The sequence below is a fragment of the Labrus mixtus genome, chromosome 6, assembly GCF_963584025.1.
Source record: "Labrus mixtus chromosome 6, fLabMix1.1, whole genome shotgun sequence".
Lineage (NCBI taxonomy): Eukaryota > Metazoa > Chordata > Actinopteri > Labriformes > Labridae > Labrus > Labrus mixtus.
The window spans coordinates 4,903,167-4,919,263 of NC_083617.1; the positions used below are offsets into that span (position 1 = coordinate 4,903,167).

General features: G+C 41.7%; 1 protein-coding gene across 9 annotated transcripts in view; it reads right to left on the reverse strand.

The window, feature by feature from the left end:
* Positions 1–16,097, reverse strand: part of adgrb3 (adhesion G protein-coupled receptor B3) — a 146,955-nt gene that overhangs the window by 51,782 nt on the left and 79,076 nt on the right. For 8 of the 9 annotated variants that reach the window (XM_061039593.1, XM_061039590.1, XM_061039592.1 and 5 more), the window contains 4 exons: positions 15,315–15,509; positions 11,505–11,573; positions 7,301–7,409; positions 141–287 (listed from right to left, as the gene is read on the reverse strand). In XM_061039593.1, the coding sequence (XP_060895576.1) occupies positions 141–287; positions 7,301–7,409; positions 11,505–11,573; positions 15,315–15,509 (520 nt within the window). The remainder of the gene's footprint in view (positions 1–140; positions 288–7,300; positions 7,410–11,504; positions 11,574–15,314; positions 15,510–16,097) is intronic. The other variant, XM_061039588.1, reaches the window with a different exon arrangement.

A 16,097-nucleotide genomic window follows, 5' to 3' on the forward strand; every position in this document is an offset into this window, starting at 1 on the left:
CTATGCAGCAGTACATTTCACTAGATGAGTAAACATTGTGCTTGAAATCTGTGTTTTTGTGGCTGCGAGAGTCCCAATGGAAAACGCGTTGGACTAGAAGTAGTACGGTCAGTATCTGTGAAATATATTCAGTCACAAACCTGCTGACTGCGAAACAAAGAGGCCCTTTGGGATGACCACTTTATCTTCGGAGTTCCTGGCCCAGTCGACCATGCCTTTACGACCCTTCATGGGGAAGTTGATGTCAGTCATCACAGACACTGCTGGAAGTCTCTGGATGCTGGCCACTGCGGATATTAAACACACAGACAGAAGAAAGAAGAAGAAAAAGTGATGATCAATACGCGTCAGAGTATTTGTGAGTTTGTAGATTGTCTCCTGGAAAATAATCCTGGGGTGGCTCAACTGGAGTACAGGGGGGGGGGGGCATAGGTCAGAAGAATTGAATTAGTATAATACTAATTTAATAAGTATTTTTAGTATGTTTCATTTTCATCCTGATGGAAATCAGTTGATCAAATTCCCCCAAAAGAGAAAGAAAATATAATAATCTGTGGCTGTTCCAGGAATAAGTCTGATAAATGATTTCCTATCAAAGCTAACTCGCCTGCTGCTTACTTCATGAATTGCTTACATCCACTCACTTTACCGCCACTTTTATTTGGATCAAGAGAAGTCTTAAGCTCAAGTTAAAGCTAGCAAGCTAATTTCAAAAGGGACAAAGAAAGGTATTTGGACATGATACATGATGACAAATAAACGGTACACTGTGCTCCTCTGCAAACCACTCTTTTGAGGACATGCCATTATTTGAGGAATTTCACTTTCATCTTGATTGGGAGAGTGATTTTGGATTTTTTTTCCTCCTTTTGGCTACTTTAATAATTTTACTTTGATATCCTAGTTTCTCCAAAAACTGCACACGCCGACCTTAATATGAACCTTAAAGGTCAAAGGAGTGGGGCTGAAAATCCAGAGTTTTCAGTCCTGTAGCGTTTCAACTGAGCTGTAGAATATCTTCCCTCATAAAAGTGAGCTGGTTTTGAACTTTTGGTGCATTGTTATGTCATTCTGGACAGAGCATCATCCTGTTTTCACCTGCTAAATCTCTGCCTGAACATTGCAGATTAGAGCTAAACAGAGCTGAAACTTTCATCCTTCAGAGGTTGTGCAACAACACCTCTGCTTGCACTCTTTGAAGGGCACAATCTGTAATCCATATATGAACCAAAAAAAATACTCCTACAGCCAACAAGTTGGAAACTTTCACACCCAAATTGCGAGGCAGGTCTTTAAATACTCCGGCGAACACAACAAAACAATGACACAGAGATTCTGATGTACACAGAGAGACTGTTTAAGACTTCTTTTAATCAGTAATGTTTGAGTATAGAAGGTTATATTTTAACTGAGAATCACAGAACTGAGAATTATGTCTGTTAATGTATTAAAACTGAATTGTGTGTAGCGTGGTAACTTCCAATGTTGAAAAATGAAGCCAGTTGGGACATGCAGTTCCTCAAGTGTCCACTTGAGGCTGGCAGCAGGAGCCCCAGATGTCACATACGCACCCATTCAAAAATGCCTGTTTGCAGTCTCTTCCAGTTTTATCAGCACATACTGTTAATCAGTAGGCTTAAGATCCACCTCAGCTCCGGTTTTTTGCCTGTTGTCAGTTAGGTTGAGCCAGCATTTGGTGACCGCCATTGATGGACTTCAAGAGTCCCCTTCAGTAACCAATGGGTGACTTCACTGGGGCTTTGTCCGTGTTTATTTACAGTCTTTTGTCTGTACACTGGTAATTTGAATTTCAAAGAAACCCCAGAAAGGTTTGAAGTATTCATGTACACTTTTAGCACAAAAAAAACTCAAAGCCCTGACTGGCTCCTGGCATCTGGTAGACGGGTAATCTCCTTAATCACTCGTTCCCTTTTCTCACCTCCTTGCTCAGGTGCTATAAAAGGCCAGAGCGTGCACCAAAGCGATGACAAGGAAAATTCCAGGATCAAACTGCAAAGGCCTCAGCATTACAAGGGAAGGATAAAGCTGTGCTGTTCTTCACCTGATATCACACCCAGCCCCCCCCCCCCTCCGTTCAGGTGGTGCTACAGCGAGGGGAACCTGAGGCTAATCCTCCCATTGATGCAAAAACCTCTATTGTTCCTCCTGCTCTGCCAATAATACAATTTGAATCCTTGGCAAGACTCCATGTTCGAGTGAAAATCTGTGACAGAAGGTGTGTCTGTGTGTTTGGGATGATCCAGCAGCGGGCATGAAATCACAGAGCACCACGAGACCTGGAATTTGCAAAGAGGCCCGGTTCACAGCACCAGATGTTCAGGAGAGGGAGCGGTGAGTATATCTGAGTGCGTGTTAGTAGTGCGCGTGGGGTTTAGTCACAGGGCACGCTGTGAAACACAACAGGGTGCTAGGAATAGTTCAGGGTAATTCTGCAGGTAAATGGGGCTTTGCACTTGCCTGATGGGGCTAGACAGCACAAATAAAGCGATCATTTAGGATTGCGGATGCTTTCCGAACACCGATTCAGTGCACTAAGTGTATTCTGTATGGCTCATTTTCATAAAAGGGAATTATAGCTCGCTCATTACATCCAAATGCGTTCAGCGAGAGGGTTCGGCATTAAGTTAACCGTCAAAGTCTGACAACACAAACATTTTGCACAGATAATGAATTAATGAGCTTACGCAGCCATTGTATTGCGTCTGTAATTGCTATTAATCACTATTAACGTCAAAATATTCTCCCAAGCATGAAATACGGCCCCCTAGAATAAACAGGCAGAAGAAAAAAATGTCACATGATGTATTTCACCTTCAAAAAGCGATTGTTGAATTTTTTCCTAACATGTCCCGAGCTTCACTTTGTCCTCGGGAGTGTTTGCTTGTGACAAGAGAGAGAGAATAAGTTGCTCGGGTGGAGAGCGCGCGTTCTGCAATCAAGGTTATTTGACTAAAAGTAGGAGGAGGACAGAGGACGATGCGCCGGTGACAGCCAGTATTTATCTAGGTGTCAAGAGGCTGCCATAAATTAGTGACGAAATGATGCCGCAATATCTTACTCAGCCAGATGCTCTGCGCTTGGCTTCCACCGATGGGTCCACATAACTTTCCATTCCTTTAATCAAAAGGCTCCGTGTGGACACAGAGAGAGGCACTGTGGTGAGAGAATTACTGCGTGGCTGGCTACCAAAGCCTGTCCTGTGTCCGGGGGGGTAAAATGATTACCCCGAGAACTCCCTGTCTGCTCGTCTCAGTCGTGTATCACCAAAATAGAGTTTGTCATACTGACGGATTCTGCAGCCATGCAGGTTATTTAAGACTGAATGAATGCAACAAATGTCTCATGTTCTTATGTTTCTATGTCTGCTCGCCTCACTTTTCTCAATGAAGAGAAAACGCTGTGAGCTTCTCTGACATTTACAACCTACAGGTAAGGCATGTTGTCGCTTCTTGCAATCTGAAATTCTCTGTAAAAGACCTTGATTTTTTTTTTTTTTCCTACCAGCAGCCATTTAGATTTTTTCAGCCAGAGGCAACTCATTACTGCCACATCTTCAAAATTATTACTCAGAAGCCTCTCGGAGCTAAAACTTTCCAAAAAGGCTATAGCTTGAGGAATTCGCCTGCCACACTCTTACATCAGCGAACTGATAAATACCTCGAGGAACCACACGTTCTCTCTAGAAGCGTCACATGCGCTCCTCGAAAGTTATTTAGAAAATGTGCTTGAATGCCAGAACAATGTTTTCTTTGTTAATTATGTGCTAGGAACTATAATTGTATACGAACACTTCATGGCTTCTTCAGATAACTGTCCGATCATGTTGAGTATCAAATAGTAGAAAAAAATCAAAACAGTTTCCAAACATGAAGCTCTTTGAGGAGTTCACAATTCATAGAATGTATTTAACTATCAAAGTTAACTTGGAGATAAGAAAGAACTATAATTAACTAAAGTACAGCTTCCGAATAAACTCAATCAAAGTAATTGATTGTGACAAAAATGAGATGTGTGACACAAATCTTCTCTAAATCAAAGTTCCTGCAGGACGTCCACTTTATGTTTTAGCCCGATGTTAAGTAACCACAAATCTAAACCTTATTTTGCCAAACATAATATGACAATCCTTTACGATGTAGAAAGTCTGCCATCTTGCAGACATCGAGTTATTCTAATTATTTCAGTATGCAAATGTGAATAATATTCATTTTGTCTGCATGTGTTTGTGTACAATTTTATATATATGTATATGTTGTTGCTGTTGGTCTTCAAGAAGCTGTTATGCTCAGTTCAGGCATATATTTTTTTTAAAGTATTTTTTGTCCTTTTTGTGTTTATTAGAGACGACAGCTGAAGAGAGACAGGACATGTTGGGAGCAGAGAGAGTGGAGTACAACATGCAGCAAAGGGTCCAGGCTTCTATACATGGGTCACATGACAACAGCTAGTCTACCCGGCGCCCTAGTCGTTACATCGATACGTAATGCTGATAGGTTGATTAATGTGCACTGTCCTTATAAAATAAGAATTAGATAATAACAGGGAAGACATCTTGATTCTGTAAATTCATTTCTAGACAAACTCCCGTTTAAATGCAGCGCCACAAAACAACACATCATCATTATGATTAAAACAAGCGAGACATTAGGATCACTGGACTGGAAAGACTACTTGTTAAATTTGAATTAAATCAAACTAAACTAACTGAATTCAAAAATATCTGTAAATGTGAAAAATGACTTTATGCTTGGAAAGTACTCAGAGGGGTGATGAATATTTGATCTGCAGAAAGTAAAAACCACATGCAAAAGAAAAAATAACACATGCAATAACTCCAGAAAAGTTGGTCGGAAAACCTCAAACACAATTTCTGAGTTGCATCATCACTCCGCGTTTACCAAAAAGATTTTCTGTCATATCATGTCTGACTGATGGACACAGTGTGATCCACAGTCCCGCAGATTTGAGCGGAGGCCAGAGAAAATCACGTGTATGACTAATATAATAACATTCAAATATTTAACATTCTAGTTGAGCCATTGAATCGGCACTGCTGCTCAGGGAAATAGCATGAATGTGGATAAAACACTTAACTGTCAATTTGGAGTCTGCCTCTGAGAATGGACTGCATATTGTGTCTGAAGCAGGGGTCGTGTGTTAATGCTTTTTCGAGCATTAAGACGAGGCAGCGGCAATGAGATTGGACGACAACCATTAAGCCAAATTGAAATATGTATAAAAAAAAAATAAAAAAACGAAGGGCATAGAATTATTCTCTTTATCTGTGAAGGAAGTCATTAAGGCTTGGCATTTTGAAATGCATTCAAGCCTTATTTCCCAGCATCCATTACTTAATTTGCCTCTCATAATGGCATTTTGATGGCTGCATTCATTTTACCATGTTTGGTATGCGATTCTTGTGGGGGCCACCTATTCATCATTATGGAAATCATATAGTATAAAGATCCAGTGAGTATAAGTGTTTGCTAGAAGTGGGTCAAATGTTAGCCATTGTAAAGCATACAAGTAAGAACCCCCCACCCCCCCACCCCTCCAGGAGGAATCGCCTACAAGCACAGCTGTACATGCTCACATTCACCGGCATGAATAAATCACAAGCGCAGTTCTATTATTCCATCCCAGTAAGACACCATTTATGGCTGAGTAAGAAATGAAATGCCACAGAGACCTCAGATCATCCAAGAGGCTGTGCGACATGAGCAAAAAAGAACCCACGAGAACATCAGCGAGGAGAAGAAGTATTGCTCAATGACTCGCAGCCAAGAGACTTCTCTGTTTTTTTTTGATTTTTGCAAAGAGGGGATGTTGTAATCTGGATCACAATCGGCGAAGCAGAAGAGATGTTTGCAAGCTCATTACAGCTGAAAAAGCATAACTTGTCATTTTACTTCCAGTTTTATAGCCTTTTATCAAACTCTCCCACTGTACTTTATTTTTCTAAACGATTACTAATCTCGTGGGGAACTGACAAACAATCTGTTTTATGTTGCTGCATTTTTGCACACCGAGCTTCAGCGTCCGCTCTGCTGCTCGTGTCCTTCTTTAAAGGACTGCAGCACAGATCAACATCAGACAGACTGACTTCACCTTCAAATATATGCAACAGATAATTCATTTAATCTTTGAAGAAAAACCATCAATGTGAACAAATAAACATAAGAAATATGTAAATATTAAAGGAAGAATGTGCGACTTTTTGATCCAGTACATGTCGCCCTTGAGCACCAGCATGAAACCAAAACAAACTGCTGTTTTGGCCACACCTCCTCCATTCTGAAGCCTCCGCTCTCCTACAGCGGCACACCTCCAACCCCTCTTCACTCATGTTCACATGAAGGCGTTAACAATTACAACGCACCATAACTAAGCAGCATTAAGTGCCAGCGGGGGAAAGAATTGTCCTTTTCTCGAGCTGCAATCACCTGTGTCCTGCATTGTTGTGTTAGCAGGCTAATGTTAGCGCTCTTTAGTTAGCTCATAGATTCATTTTGCACATAAATTGACACAGAATGACCGAGATCTAAAGACACTTACAGGACATTCAAATAAGCTGTGAGCATGTTATTCTTCTTTTCTCTAGTCCTTGACTGAAACTGATTTTTACACACGCTCGTCTCGTCCACGTAAACACAGCTCTAACAACAACACAGCTGGCAGGACTCACACTTCTCACTTATTGTAGACAGTCATGAGTCAGAGAGACGTTTACACACTTGATTTCTGCTGTTTTTATGTGTAAAATGTCCCATATTCTTCCTATATTACAGATAAAAAACACCTTCTGTATGTTGTCACAACATTTTAAACCAATCTGCTTCACAAAATTATAAATGATTTAGATTTTTTTTACTTAGCTTGAATTATTTTCAAATAGAAATATTCAAAAAGAATCTTGTCCATGTGAGAAGTGCTAAATGTATTTCTTCATAGCTCTGGTTAAGGGTGTTTTTTTCTCCTCTTGTGGGGTCCCCACACTGCACCCTCCTGATATTGGATTTCGTGTTAAGTGTTTTCATAGGAATTTAGCACATTAAGTCCACAAACTCGGTTTTAATTAACATTATTGATTTGCAGTAATTTTACTCCCCCACCCCTCACCATACGAGCCGTTTATCCCAAATTAATGATGGCGGGGAAAATTGACACGAGGAGTCAGCAGAGCACTGGGATTATGTGACCATGTCAAGCAGAAATAAATGGCAGAATGAGCTCAGCGGCTGTGAGCTGTGAGGACACAAAAGAGTGGGCTGATTCTTACCCAGGTTCCCTGTCATCAAATAGGCATTGTGGAAATCCTTCATGCCCAGTCCAACGATGTGGATGAATTCCTCTATGACCTGCATGAGCTCCACAGCTCCCGGATAGATCTACAAGAGATAAAAAAAAGAAAAAAGAAAAAGACACTCAAGATTTCAACACTGCTGCTCTGATTTCACAATGCAGCTGGAAGTTGGTACCACTGGAAATACGGACGTGTGGAACATTCAGAAAATGGAAAAAGAGCTCGTGAAAAATGGCATGACAAAAACAGATATGAGAGAAAAACTCAGAAGTCTAAAAATCTGCAATAACTAAATCAATACTAAATCAGATTTGGAAAAATGGGTAAAGCAGAGATGTACAGGAAGAATAAGTGCACATAAGTTGTTTATAAAGCTGTAAGAAGAATTAAGATAATTATTGTTTTATGATACTAACCATTTTTTAATTATATTTTTTTCATAACCGGGACTCGACCAAAACTTAAAGCTGGGACAAAACATTAATTGACATGTTGACTGAAATTAAATCAGTAATTTTTCACAGTTTTCTCAAATTGAAAGAAGCACCGGTACATGAAAACTAACAAAAAAGGACTAGATTAAAATGTCTGGGGGGGCCCATAGCCTAGCAGATATGTTTTATGCCCCATGTGCAGAGGCTTCATGCCACAGCCGCCATGGGTTAGAATCTGACCTCGGCCCTTTGCTGCATGTCATCCCAGGCTCTGTCCTCCAAATATTTCCTGTCTCCCTTCAGCTGTCCTATCTAATAAATGCCATAAGGCAAAAAACTCCCGCGACCCGGGTTTGAATCCGACCTGTGGCTTCTTTTCCTGCATGTCATTCCCCCCCCCCCCCCCCCTCTCTCTCTCTCTCTTAAATTCTGACTCTATCCCACTGTTCTGTTTCTAAAATATAGGAATTAAAAGCATCAAAATGAAAACCTTAAAAAAGATAGATAGCTTATGAAGCCATTTTTTTGTTGTTTTTTGAATTGTTGGTAGTAGGTAGTAGAAACTGTGATAAGTCAAATATCCATGAAACTAAAGGGCAGATAGATGCAGCCTTAATTGAACCATCAGTGTGACATCACCATCCCGAGCTTTGACCAGCAGCTTTGCACGCAGAGTTGCTGGTTGGCGTCCCTCCTGAAAAGGCTCTGCCAAGCCAAGGGTGAGTGCCTGAGTTCATGTGACGCTCCGTGGACATCAGCACTCAGTGAGAGGCGGCAGAGCCAGGAATTCAGCACCACGGACAGCGACTAGTTCCACTGCTGGTCTGGGTCAGCACATTCCTCCCAAGTCAATAAATCAACAGGGTGCGCTTAATCCAATAAATGACCTTCAGAAGACTGGGCCACTGTCATGGCTGCCGATCTTGTGGTGAGGATCTAATAAGAGGCTTTGATTTGGGGCCATCAGATTTGTCCAATGAATGTGCCATACATGACAACGTTCACGCCAGACTGTAACACGTTTTGATAAAGTTTCAGCTACACAGAACAATTCTGAAACAATATTTATTTCAAAATGCTGCGAGAGGAACACGTCATGTTGTGCAAACATTATTCTCAGACTTAAACAGAAGATGTGATCAGTCATTTGACCATATTCAATCAGATGTTATTTTCCTCTGATCTCCTCATGCTCATGGTTGGTGATTAAAATACTGTTATAATGTCTTTCTGCTTTGATTGCAGAGATACTTAAAAGACAGTAAACCACTGGAGTACAGAGGGGCGTCAACATTTCTGACAACAGATGATGTTAGCGGTCAAAAAGCAAATGTTTGTGAGTAAAAAAGTGAATTCAGTTTACACATGTATGATGCTTTCAAAAGGTAGAGTTAGCATTCAGCCGCCTCCTAGCTAACAGAAAAATGAGCAAGGAAGCGGCTGAATGCTAACTTTAGCTTTACCTTTTGAAAGTGTCAGAGAATATATCAAAACATGTCAACTGAATTAACTTTTTTAAAGACAATCAGCTGCTTTAAAATGAATATCAGCGAGGAATTAAAGGTTTTTAAACATCGCACACAAACATAGCACTTAGCCACTTCCTTGTCAATAGAAGAAGTGGCTGACTACAAACTTCATCTGTTGTTTGATGATAGTTAACAGGTGTTCAAATATGTTTTGACTTTAAGATATGCTAAGATAGGTGTCCCTCCAGATTAGAACTACCTTCTGCCTTCTCAGTGCTTATCATATAAAAAATGAGTGACACTGATTGAGAGAGTCCCTGAGTTAATGCATCGTAAAACTTAAAGACAAAGCTCTACATAATTATAATAGCATTTAAGCTAACACTCCTGAGCATGTGCTCAAAGAAAATTATGAGTGATATTTAACAAGTGACATCTCGCCCCTTGTCTGATATTTAACAAACACCCGAGGCAGGTATTTCCCTCCCTGGTGACACCTCGTTCTTCTTGTGTGTACGCACATGCCTCCACATGTGTCACCGCTAAGCCAGGCAGGCGGATCAGTGATGCTGAAGATGAGAGCCTCTGACACAGCAGAGTGAAAGCCATAGTGGGGGGGGGGGGAAGAAAAGCACATCACGTCGCCCCTTCCGGCATGTCTGACGCACAGTGCAGTCATGCTCATTCTGCTGGGTCTCCATGGCAACCGTGAGATGTGAAGGCAGCGCAGGGAAATGGCTGCAGTGGAGGTTGTGTAGACAGAGCTCTCTTCCTTTCCCTTTCCTTTCCTTTCCTTGCCATGGTAACAGTGACAGGAGGTGAATATATAGTGATCCGTGCACAGAGCCAACTCCACAGCTAGTAAAAAAAACCTCATAGTGAGGTGTTTCATGGGAGTGTTTTTTTTTTTTTTTTGAATGTCCACAGCAGCAGGCAGTGTGTGGGCGACGCGGAAACAGAGCTCAGGACACTCATTAATGCAAGAAAAGCAAAGCGAGTGAGAAAAATTGATAGCTGTGAAGTCCAAGCCTCGTCTTTTGAAATCAGACGGCCTCACTTAGCTAGTGTCTGCCTGGTGAAATACTGAAAAAATGAAGCAGCCCTACTTAGACAGGCACATTAATAACTACAGAAATAATTAACTCATATCTCTTCTGGGTGCTCAATCATAGACACAACTATTCCTATATTTCCTCTGATCCGTCTGTTTTCATCACCAACACACTCTAGTGGTGTTTTGTGTTTTTCTTCCCGACAACAACCTTTCTTTTTTTGGTCTGCCAGGCTGAAATTGCAGTGAATAAACACCTTATTACTGCCTGTAGAGACAGCCAGGACTGGCACTCCTGGCAAGCATCTGAACTGCTCGTTTCCCCTCCATTGTTAGGTAAAAGTCGAGCACAAAGAAAACGGAGACAACAATTTGATCCGACACCTCCTTCGGTTGTGTGTTGGTCCAGGTGATTCCTAATTTAAGTCAATTTTATCAGTTGAGGCTGACAAACGGAGCAGATGCCCTCTGCAGACTCGCAGTCATCACAGATGGTATCTCTGTCAGAGTCTGGATGTGCGTGATTTCAGGGTTTCGGGTCGTCTCAGACACCAGTGGCGTTTTTTTTGAAAACCTGGAGTTGCCACCTCTCAAGCTGAGAGACGCGTCCGACAGAGGACACAGCCGGGAGGCAATCTCCATGGATAAGCACGGTGTCAGGAAAGTGAAGTGTTCTGCACGCAAATCATTTGCTATAGAGTGCTGCAGTCTGATCCACCCTGCGTTTCCTGTTTTGGACATCGAGCCTGTTCATACTGTTTCTCCATATGATGAGGCTGCCTTGCAATGCCAGAGAAAGGCAGACAGTGAATTAGAGCTGCTGTGGTACAAGCAATGAAACATACACAATACAATTCACCTGAAGAAATGTTCTTATCGCACTGGTTGCTGTGATGTGAATCAGCTGGGCGAAACAATGTGTGCAGGATGACTGAGTCCTGCAGTGCTAATAGCTGGATGGTCTCTGTGGCAGTGCTGCTGCCACCAAGTGGAACTCTGCGGAACTGGCTCTCAAAACGAGGCCAGATGTCACACCTGCTAAACGCCCTCTCACAATGATATGTGTAAGTATAACATTATCTCCACTCTAACCCCCGACTTTTCTTCATCTCAGCCATTCAGAGAGAGCGACTGCAAAAACAAGCTCTGAGTCGATTTTTTTGAGAGAAAACAACGCTCAGCCTTCCAACCTGAATTATTTACTAAGTGTGCAGCAACATGCTTACCTTCTGCGCGTCCTCCCATTTCTCCTTATTTTCCTCCTCCAAGAGGTTACTGATGATTTGAAAGAAGTTCTGTGGAGGAGATGAAAGGGAAAAATAAGTAACACACACACACCCACACAAGTATTACAGGCACTGCAGCAAGATGCTTTTTTTTTTTTTTTTTTTTTTTTAAATCATGAGACATAAACACTCAAAAAAGCCCTCTTATGGATGACACGCTGTCATTTCTGATCGCGGGGATTTTCTATAAGGGAGTAATGACGGTCCCCGCGGGGGCTCAATAGCACCAGGAAATTTGCCGCCGTAACCATGATGGTAAACCATCCGAGGAAAAGATGGAATTTGTGGATCAGCGCTGACAGAAATACACCTTGAACCCCCTGCAGCTTGCAACAAACATTTAATGCTAGAGGTAGAGAGGCACAAGCTGCAATCAGAAAAAAAAAAAAAAAAAAGATGAAAGGGAATGTGTGAGCAGCTGTGTGGATTGTCTTCTTCAGCGGCGGAGAGCCGGGGCTACTTGGGGTGCAAGCCTGCAGTAGTAATAGGACCCCTGTCTGATCTTTAGCCTTGTTATTTCGTCTGGTCTACAACATGCCTGAGGGAGTGGCTCTCTCTCTTGACACAGGCTATCTTGTTTTCTACTTGAATGCTTATGCTCCCTCTGGTGGTAATGTGCCCACTTTAACACTGCATTAGCGCAGAGACGCACGGAGGAGGGGGGTGGGCTGGCTGACTGCTCTCCTGTCTGCCCACACACACACACACACACACACACACACACACACACACACACACACACACACCATAGAGCTCACATAATAATCAGGGACAGGACGCTTTCCTCATCTCCTACATTTTCTATGGTGTGAAAACGGCTGAATGGGGCCTGAGGTTGCCAGACCATGGCTGGCACATTTAGTTTTTTTTTGTTTTTTTTATCCCTGCAGAATATTAGCAGCAGACTCCTCCACCTCATCATCCTGTGGAAAACTGTTGATGAATGTGCAGAAGGAACAGAGCATCCATGACATTTTGGTGTTTAAATACCACTGCGCTTTTGAGCCGCAATAATCAAGAAAGTTTCACATTTTGGTGATGTATTTACCTTCCTCTCAAACTGAAAAGCATTCTTTATAATAATCACAGCCGCAACATATGACATGACTGTCCTGTCCTGTCATGTACGAGACCTCTTTTGAAGTCTGCTTTCTCCAATTGACCAATTTTAATGCTTTTATCTTAGGACTCTGGAAGTGGTGCAAATCAAAACAACAGTTCTCACATGAATATCTTACGACTGGTTTCATGTCTGATAAAGCTGCCTTTTGTTTTATAGCTCATATGTGTGTGTGCTTCAGAATCCATTGCTTCTCTTTCTGTCCTTGTAATATTATTATACATTTGATCATGCATCTCTTCCTCTCCTTATTTATTTTTTCTCTTTCTATTATTATTATCATCATTATTAATCTCATTCTTATTACTTTGTATGCTCGGGTTGGTTGGTCTGCCTCGTCTTCCCGTAGACTAAACCACTGGCATAGGGGGTATTCTCTGTCTACTTCCATCTCACCTACGGAGCTACATACCTCAATAAAAGGACTGGAAGTTACAACCTTCGCTCCCAGGATTTATACCTTTTTAAATATCCCTAAAGCCCGCACTGAATTTGGAAAAAGGGCGTTCAAGTATGCTGCTCCCTCTTCTCGGAATCGCTTGCAACGAGAGACTCTAAATCTTCGGGAGCTGGTTTCTGTGGATGTTTTTAGAGGTCTCCTTAATGATCTGGAGGAAGGCATATCTGCCTGTAGATGTTTTTGAAGTGACTCTTATTGCTCCTTTTTGATCCCTTGTTGTTAAAGATTTATGACAAATTTTGATGAATGTTTCTTATATTTTGTGATTCCTTTATTTATGTTAATTACTGTTTTATGTCTGAAACCCAGTATATTGTGCTGCTGCCTGTCTTGGCCAGGAAGCTCTTGTAAAAAAGATTATTATCCCAATGAAACTTTTCCTGGTTAAAGGGGACATTTTATAAAAAATCAACTTCCACAGTGTGTTTGAACATATATTTGGGTTACCTGAGAGTCTACTGACCCACAACATGTGAAATAAACCCATCCAGTCCTTTGTGGTCTGCATAAGTCTGACAACACAGAGAAAAATGCTCTGTTTCAAAGTTGCTCTCCTTGTGATGTCACAGTGGGATTCTGATAAAAAAAAAAAATCCCCTCCCCTCCCCTGGTATCTCCACCCATGGACTCCACCTCCAGCCTAGAGCAAAACTTTTGAGCAGGTCCGCCATTTTTATTCTCTCTACAGAGGAGTGATGTCTACCAGGAAAACTCAGGGGGTGGGGCTCATTACATTTAAAGAGACACACACACCAAAACGGAGCGTTCTGAGAGAGCTGGTTTATACAGGGTCACAAACCTCCTCTGGTGCTTGATCCATGTTATATTTTGACCAAAGCACAGCACAGATGTTTCGTTTAGACCACAGGGGGACTGTTTGAAAAAGGTGGAGAAGGGGGATCATATGTCCTCTTTAAATAAAGGTTAAATTAAAAAAATAAATAGTCATATTTTCTCTCTCAAAAGCCTCCTGTGGAGATGTGTTGAAAATAAGCATGTGTGCTAAAACACTCAAACAATGCATCTGGTTCGTCCAATGTAATTGTGATGTCTACGTTGAATAGAAATCTATCTTTACAGTAATGACAATCACAGTAATCGTAGTTATTTTGGATACCTTAATGCAACCCTTCATATCTAAAAGACAGTCAAACAAGCCGGTATTTGGAGTATTTTGTAATATCACAAATATTGTGTTTCCTTTTTATAATATGTTATATATAAAAAGCAACCTATGGGGTTGAACTTTCACATCATTAAAGCAGAATATATTTCTACCTTCATGCAGAATTTGGCTGATGGGCATGACTAATACTTTTCCAATTTTCCTTTTCCTATTATTCATCTCGATGCAGTGAGACGACACAGCAACAAAGCAACTTGCAAAACAACTACGATACAGAGTCTTTCACTAAAACCGTCACAACGTTTAAAAGTAGCTTTGCTGTTCCCATCAATCGAGAATATAACATTCACATCCTCTCGTTTAGCTCAGTCTGAAAAACAACAGGCTAACACGCACAAAGATGGTCACACACACACACACACATCAACATACAAACATTTCAACAGGCTGGCATGCAGGACAGCACAAAGACCCAAAGGGAGCCCAAGAAGATTGTCTTTGAAAATGACGCAGCTGGAATGCCATAAATGATCTTATTGGTGGTGGAGGCGGAGCTTTAGCTATAATCTCCATCATCCTATTGACATAAAGAGGATCACGGCTGCAGTCAACCCCAACATGATGAGATGAAAGAGCTTAGGATGTGGAGGAGATCGCTAGATACAATAGAGCCATGTGTGTGTGGAGGGGGTTTTGTCAGCCTTTGTGCTATTTCAGACATGCTAAAACAACCCCCCCCCTCCCCCTTTATACCATTGTTGTTTGAAAATGTTTCAAACATTACAACTATCCATTTCAATTTTTTTCTCAAAAGAGATGTTTTTTTTAAGCCACCATACAGCAGGACTACATTTCACACAGATCCACACACGTGTCATGTGTCCCATGTACAGAGGCTATAGTCCAGGTCACAGCGGCCGTGGGTTCGATTCCGACCTTGGTCCTTTGCTGCATGTCATCCCCCGCTCTCTCTTCCAAACATTTCCCTCTATCTTCAGCTGTTCTATCCAATAAAGGCAAAAAAACCTCACTATGTTCTCTCACCTGCACATCATCTGAAGACGGCTCGTAGCTCGCTCGCTTGAAGGTCTCCGTCACATTACGAAGGATTTCCACAGAAGACAGCAGGTCACCGGCGTAGAAGTTCCTCCTCTGGGTGAGGTCGAGCAGGTTTTTCGTCACCTGGGACATCCCGTCCCCCGCCAGCATCCTCTGGCCCTTCGCAAGGTGCCCCTGAACCTCCAAAAACAGGAGAAGAAAGGACTTGGGGTATCGGTGTTTTTCTTTTTTCTTTTTTTATTTCAGACAGATGCTAAACGTCACATTTTGGAGTAAATGGCGTGCAAAGAAATCGGGATGAAAGACTCAACTCTCTGAGGCCCTTTATGCGACACTTATATCTAAGCCGGGGCCGAGATATATTCTGCCCACGGATGTTTTGAAAAGAGCCAATATGAATAAAAGAGTTAACTGGAGCAGAAGACACACACAATTTAGGGAGAAACTGCAAAGTGAAATGAGATTTCACATCATTGCACCGGGTTTATGTGCATAAATACAGGTTCACAGGTGCAGCTCTATATGTGCTATCTCAGCTATTTTGGAATTATTTTATTTTTAACGGCGTTGGAGGGTTACCAACTCCACGCGCTCGAGTGGAATTGCTATTGTGTTTCTGGACTTAAAGGCCAAGATACTGATGCTTTAATGTATTGAATAAAGATATCTGAAATGGACTGCAGATGTCTCTTGACCTGATGCTCCAATATAAAGCATGATTGTATTAGACTGAAATAGATGCTGTTAAATATGTGCTGAAGTTCAAGT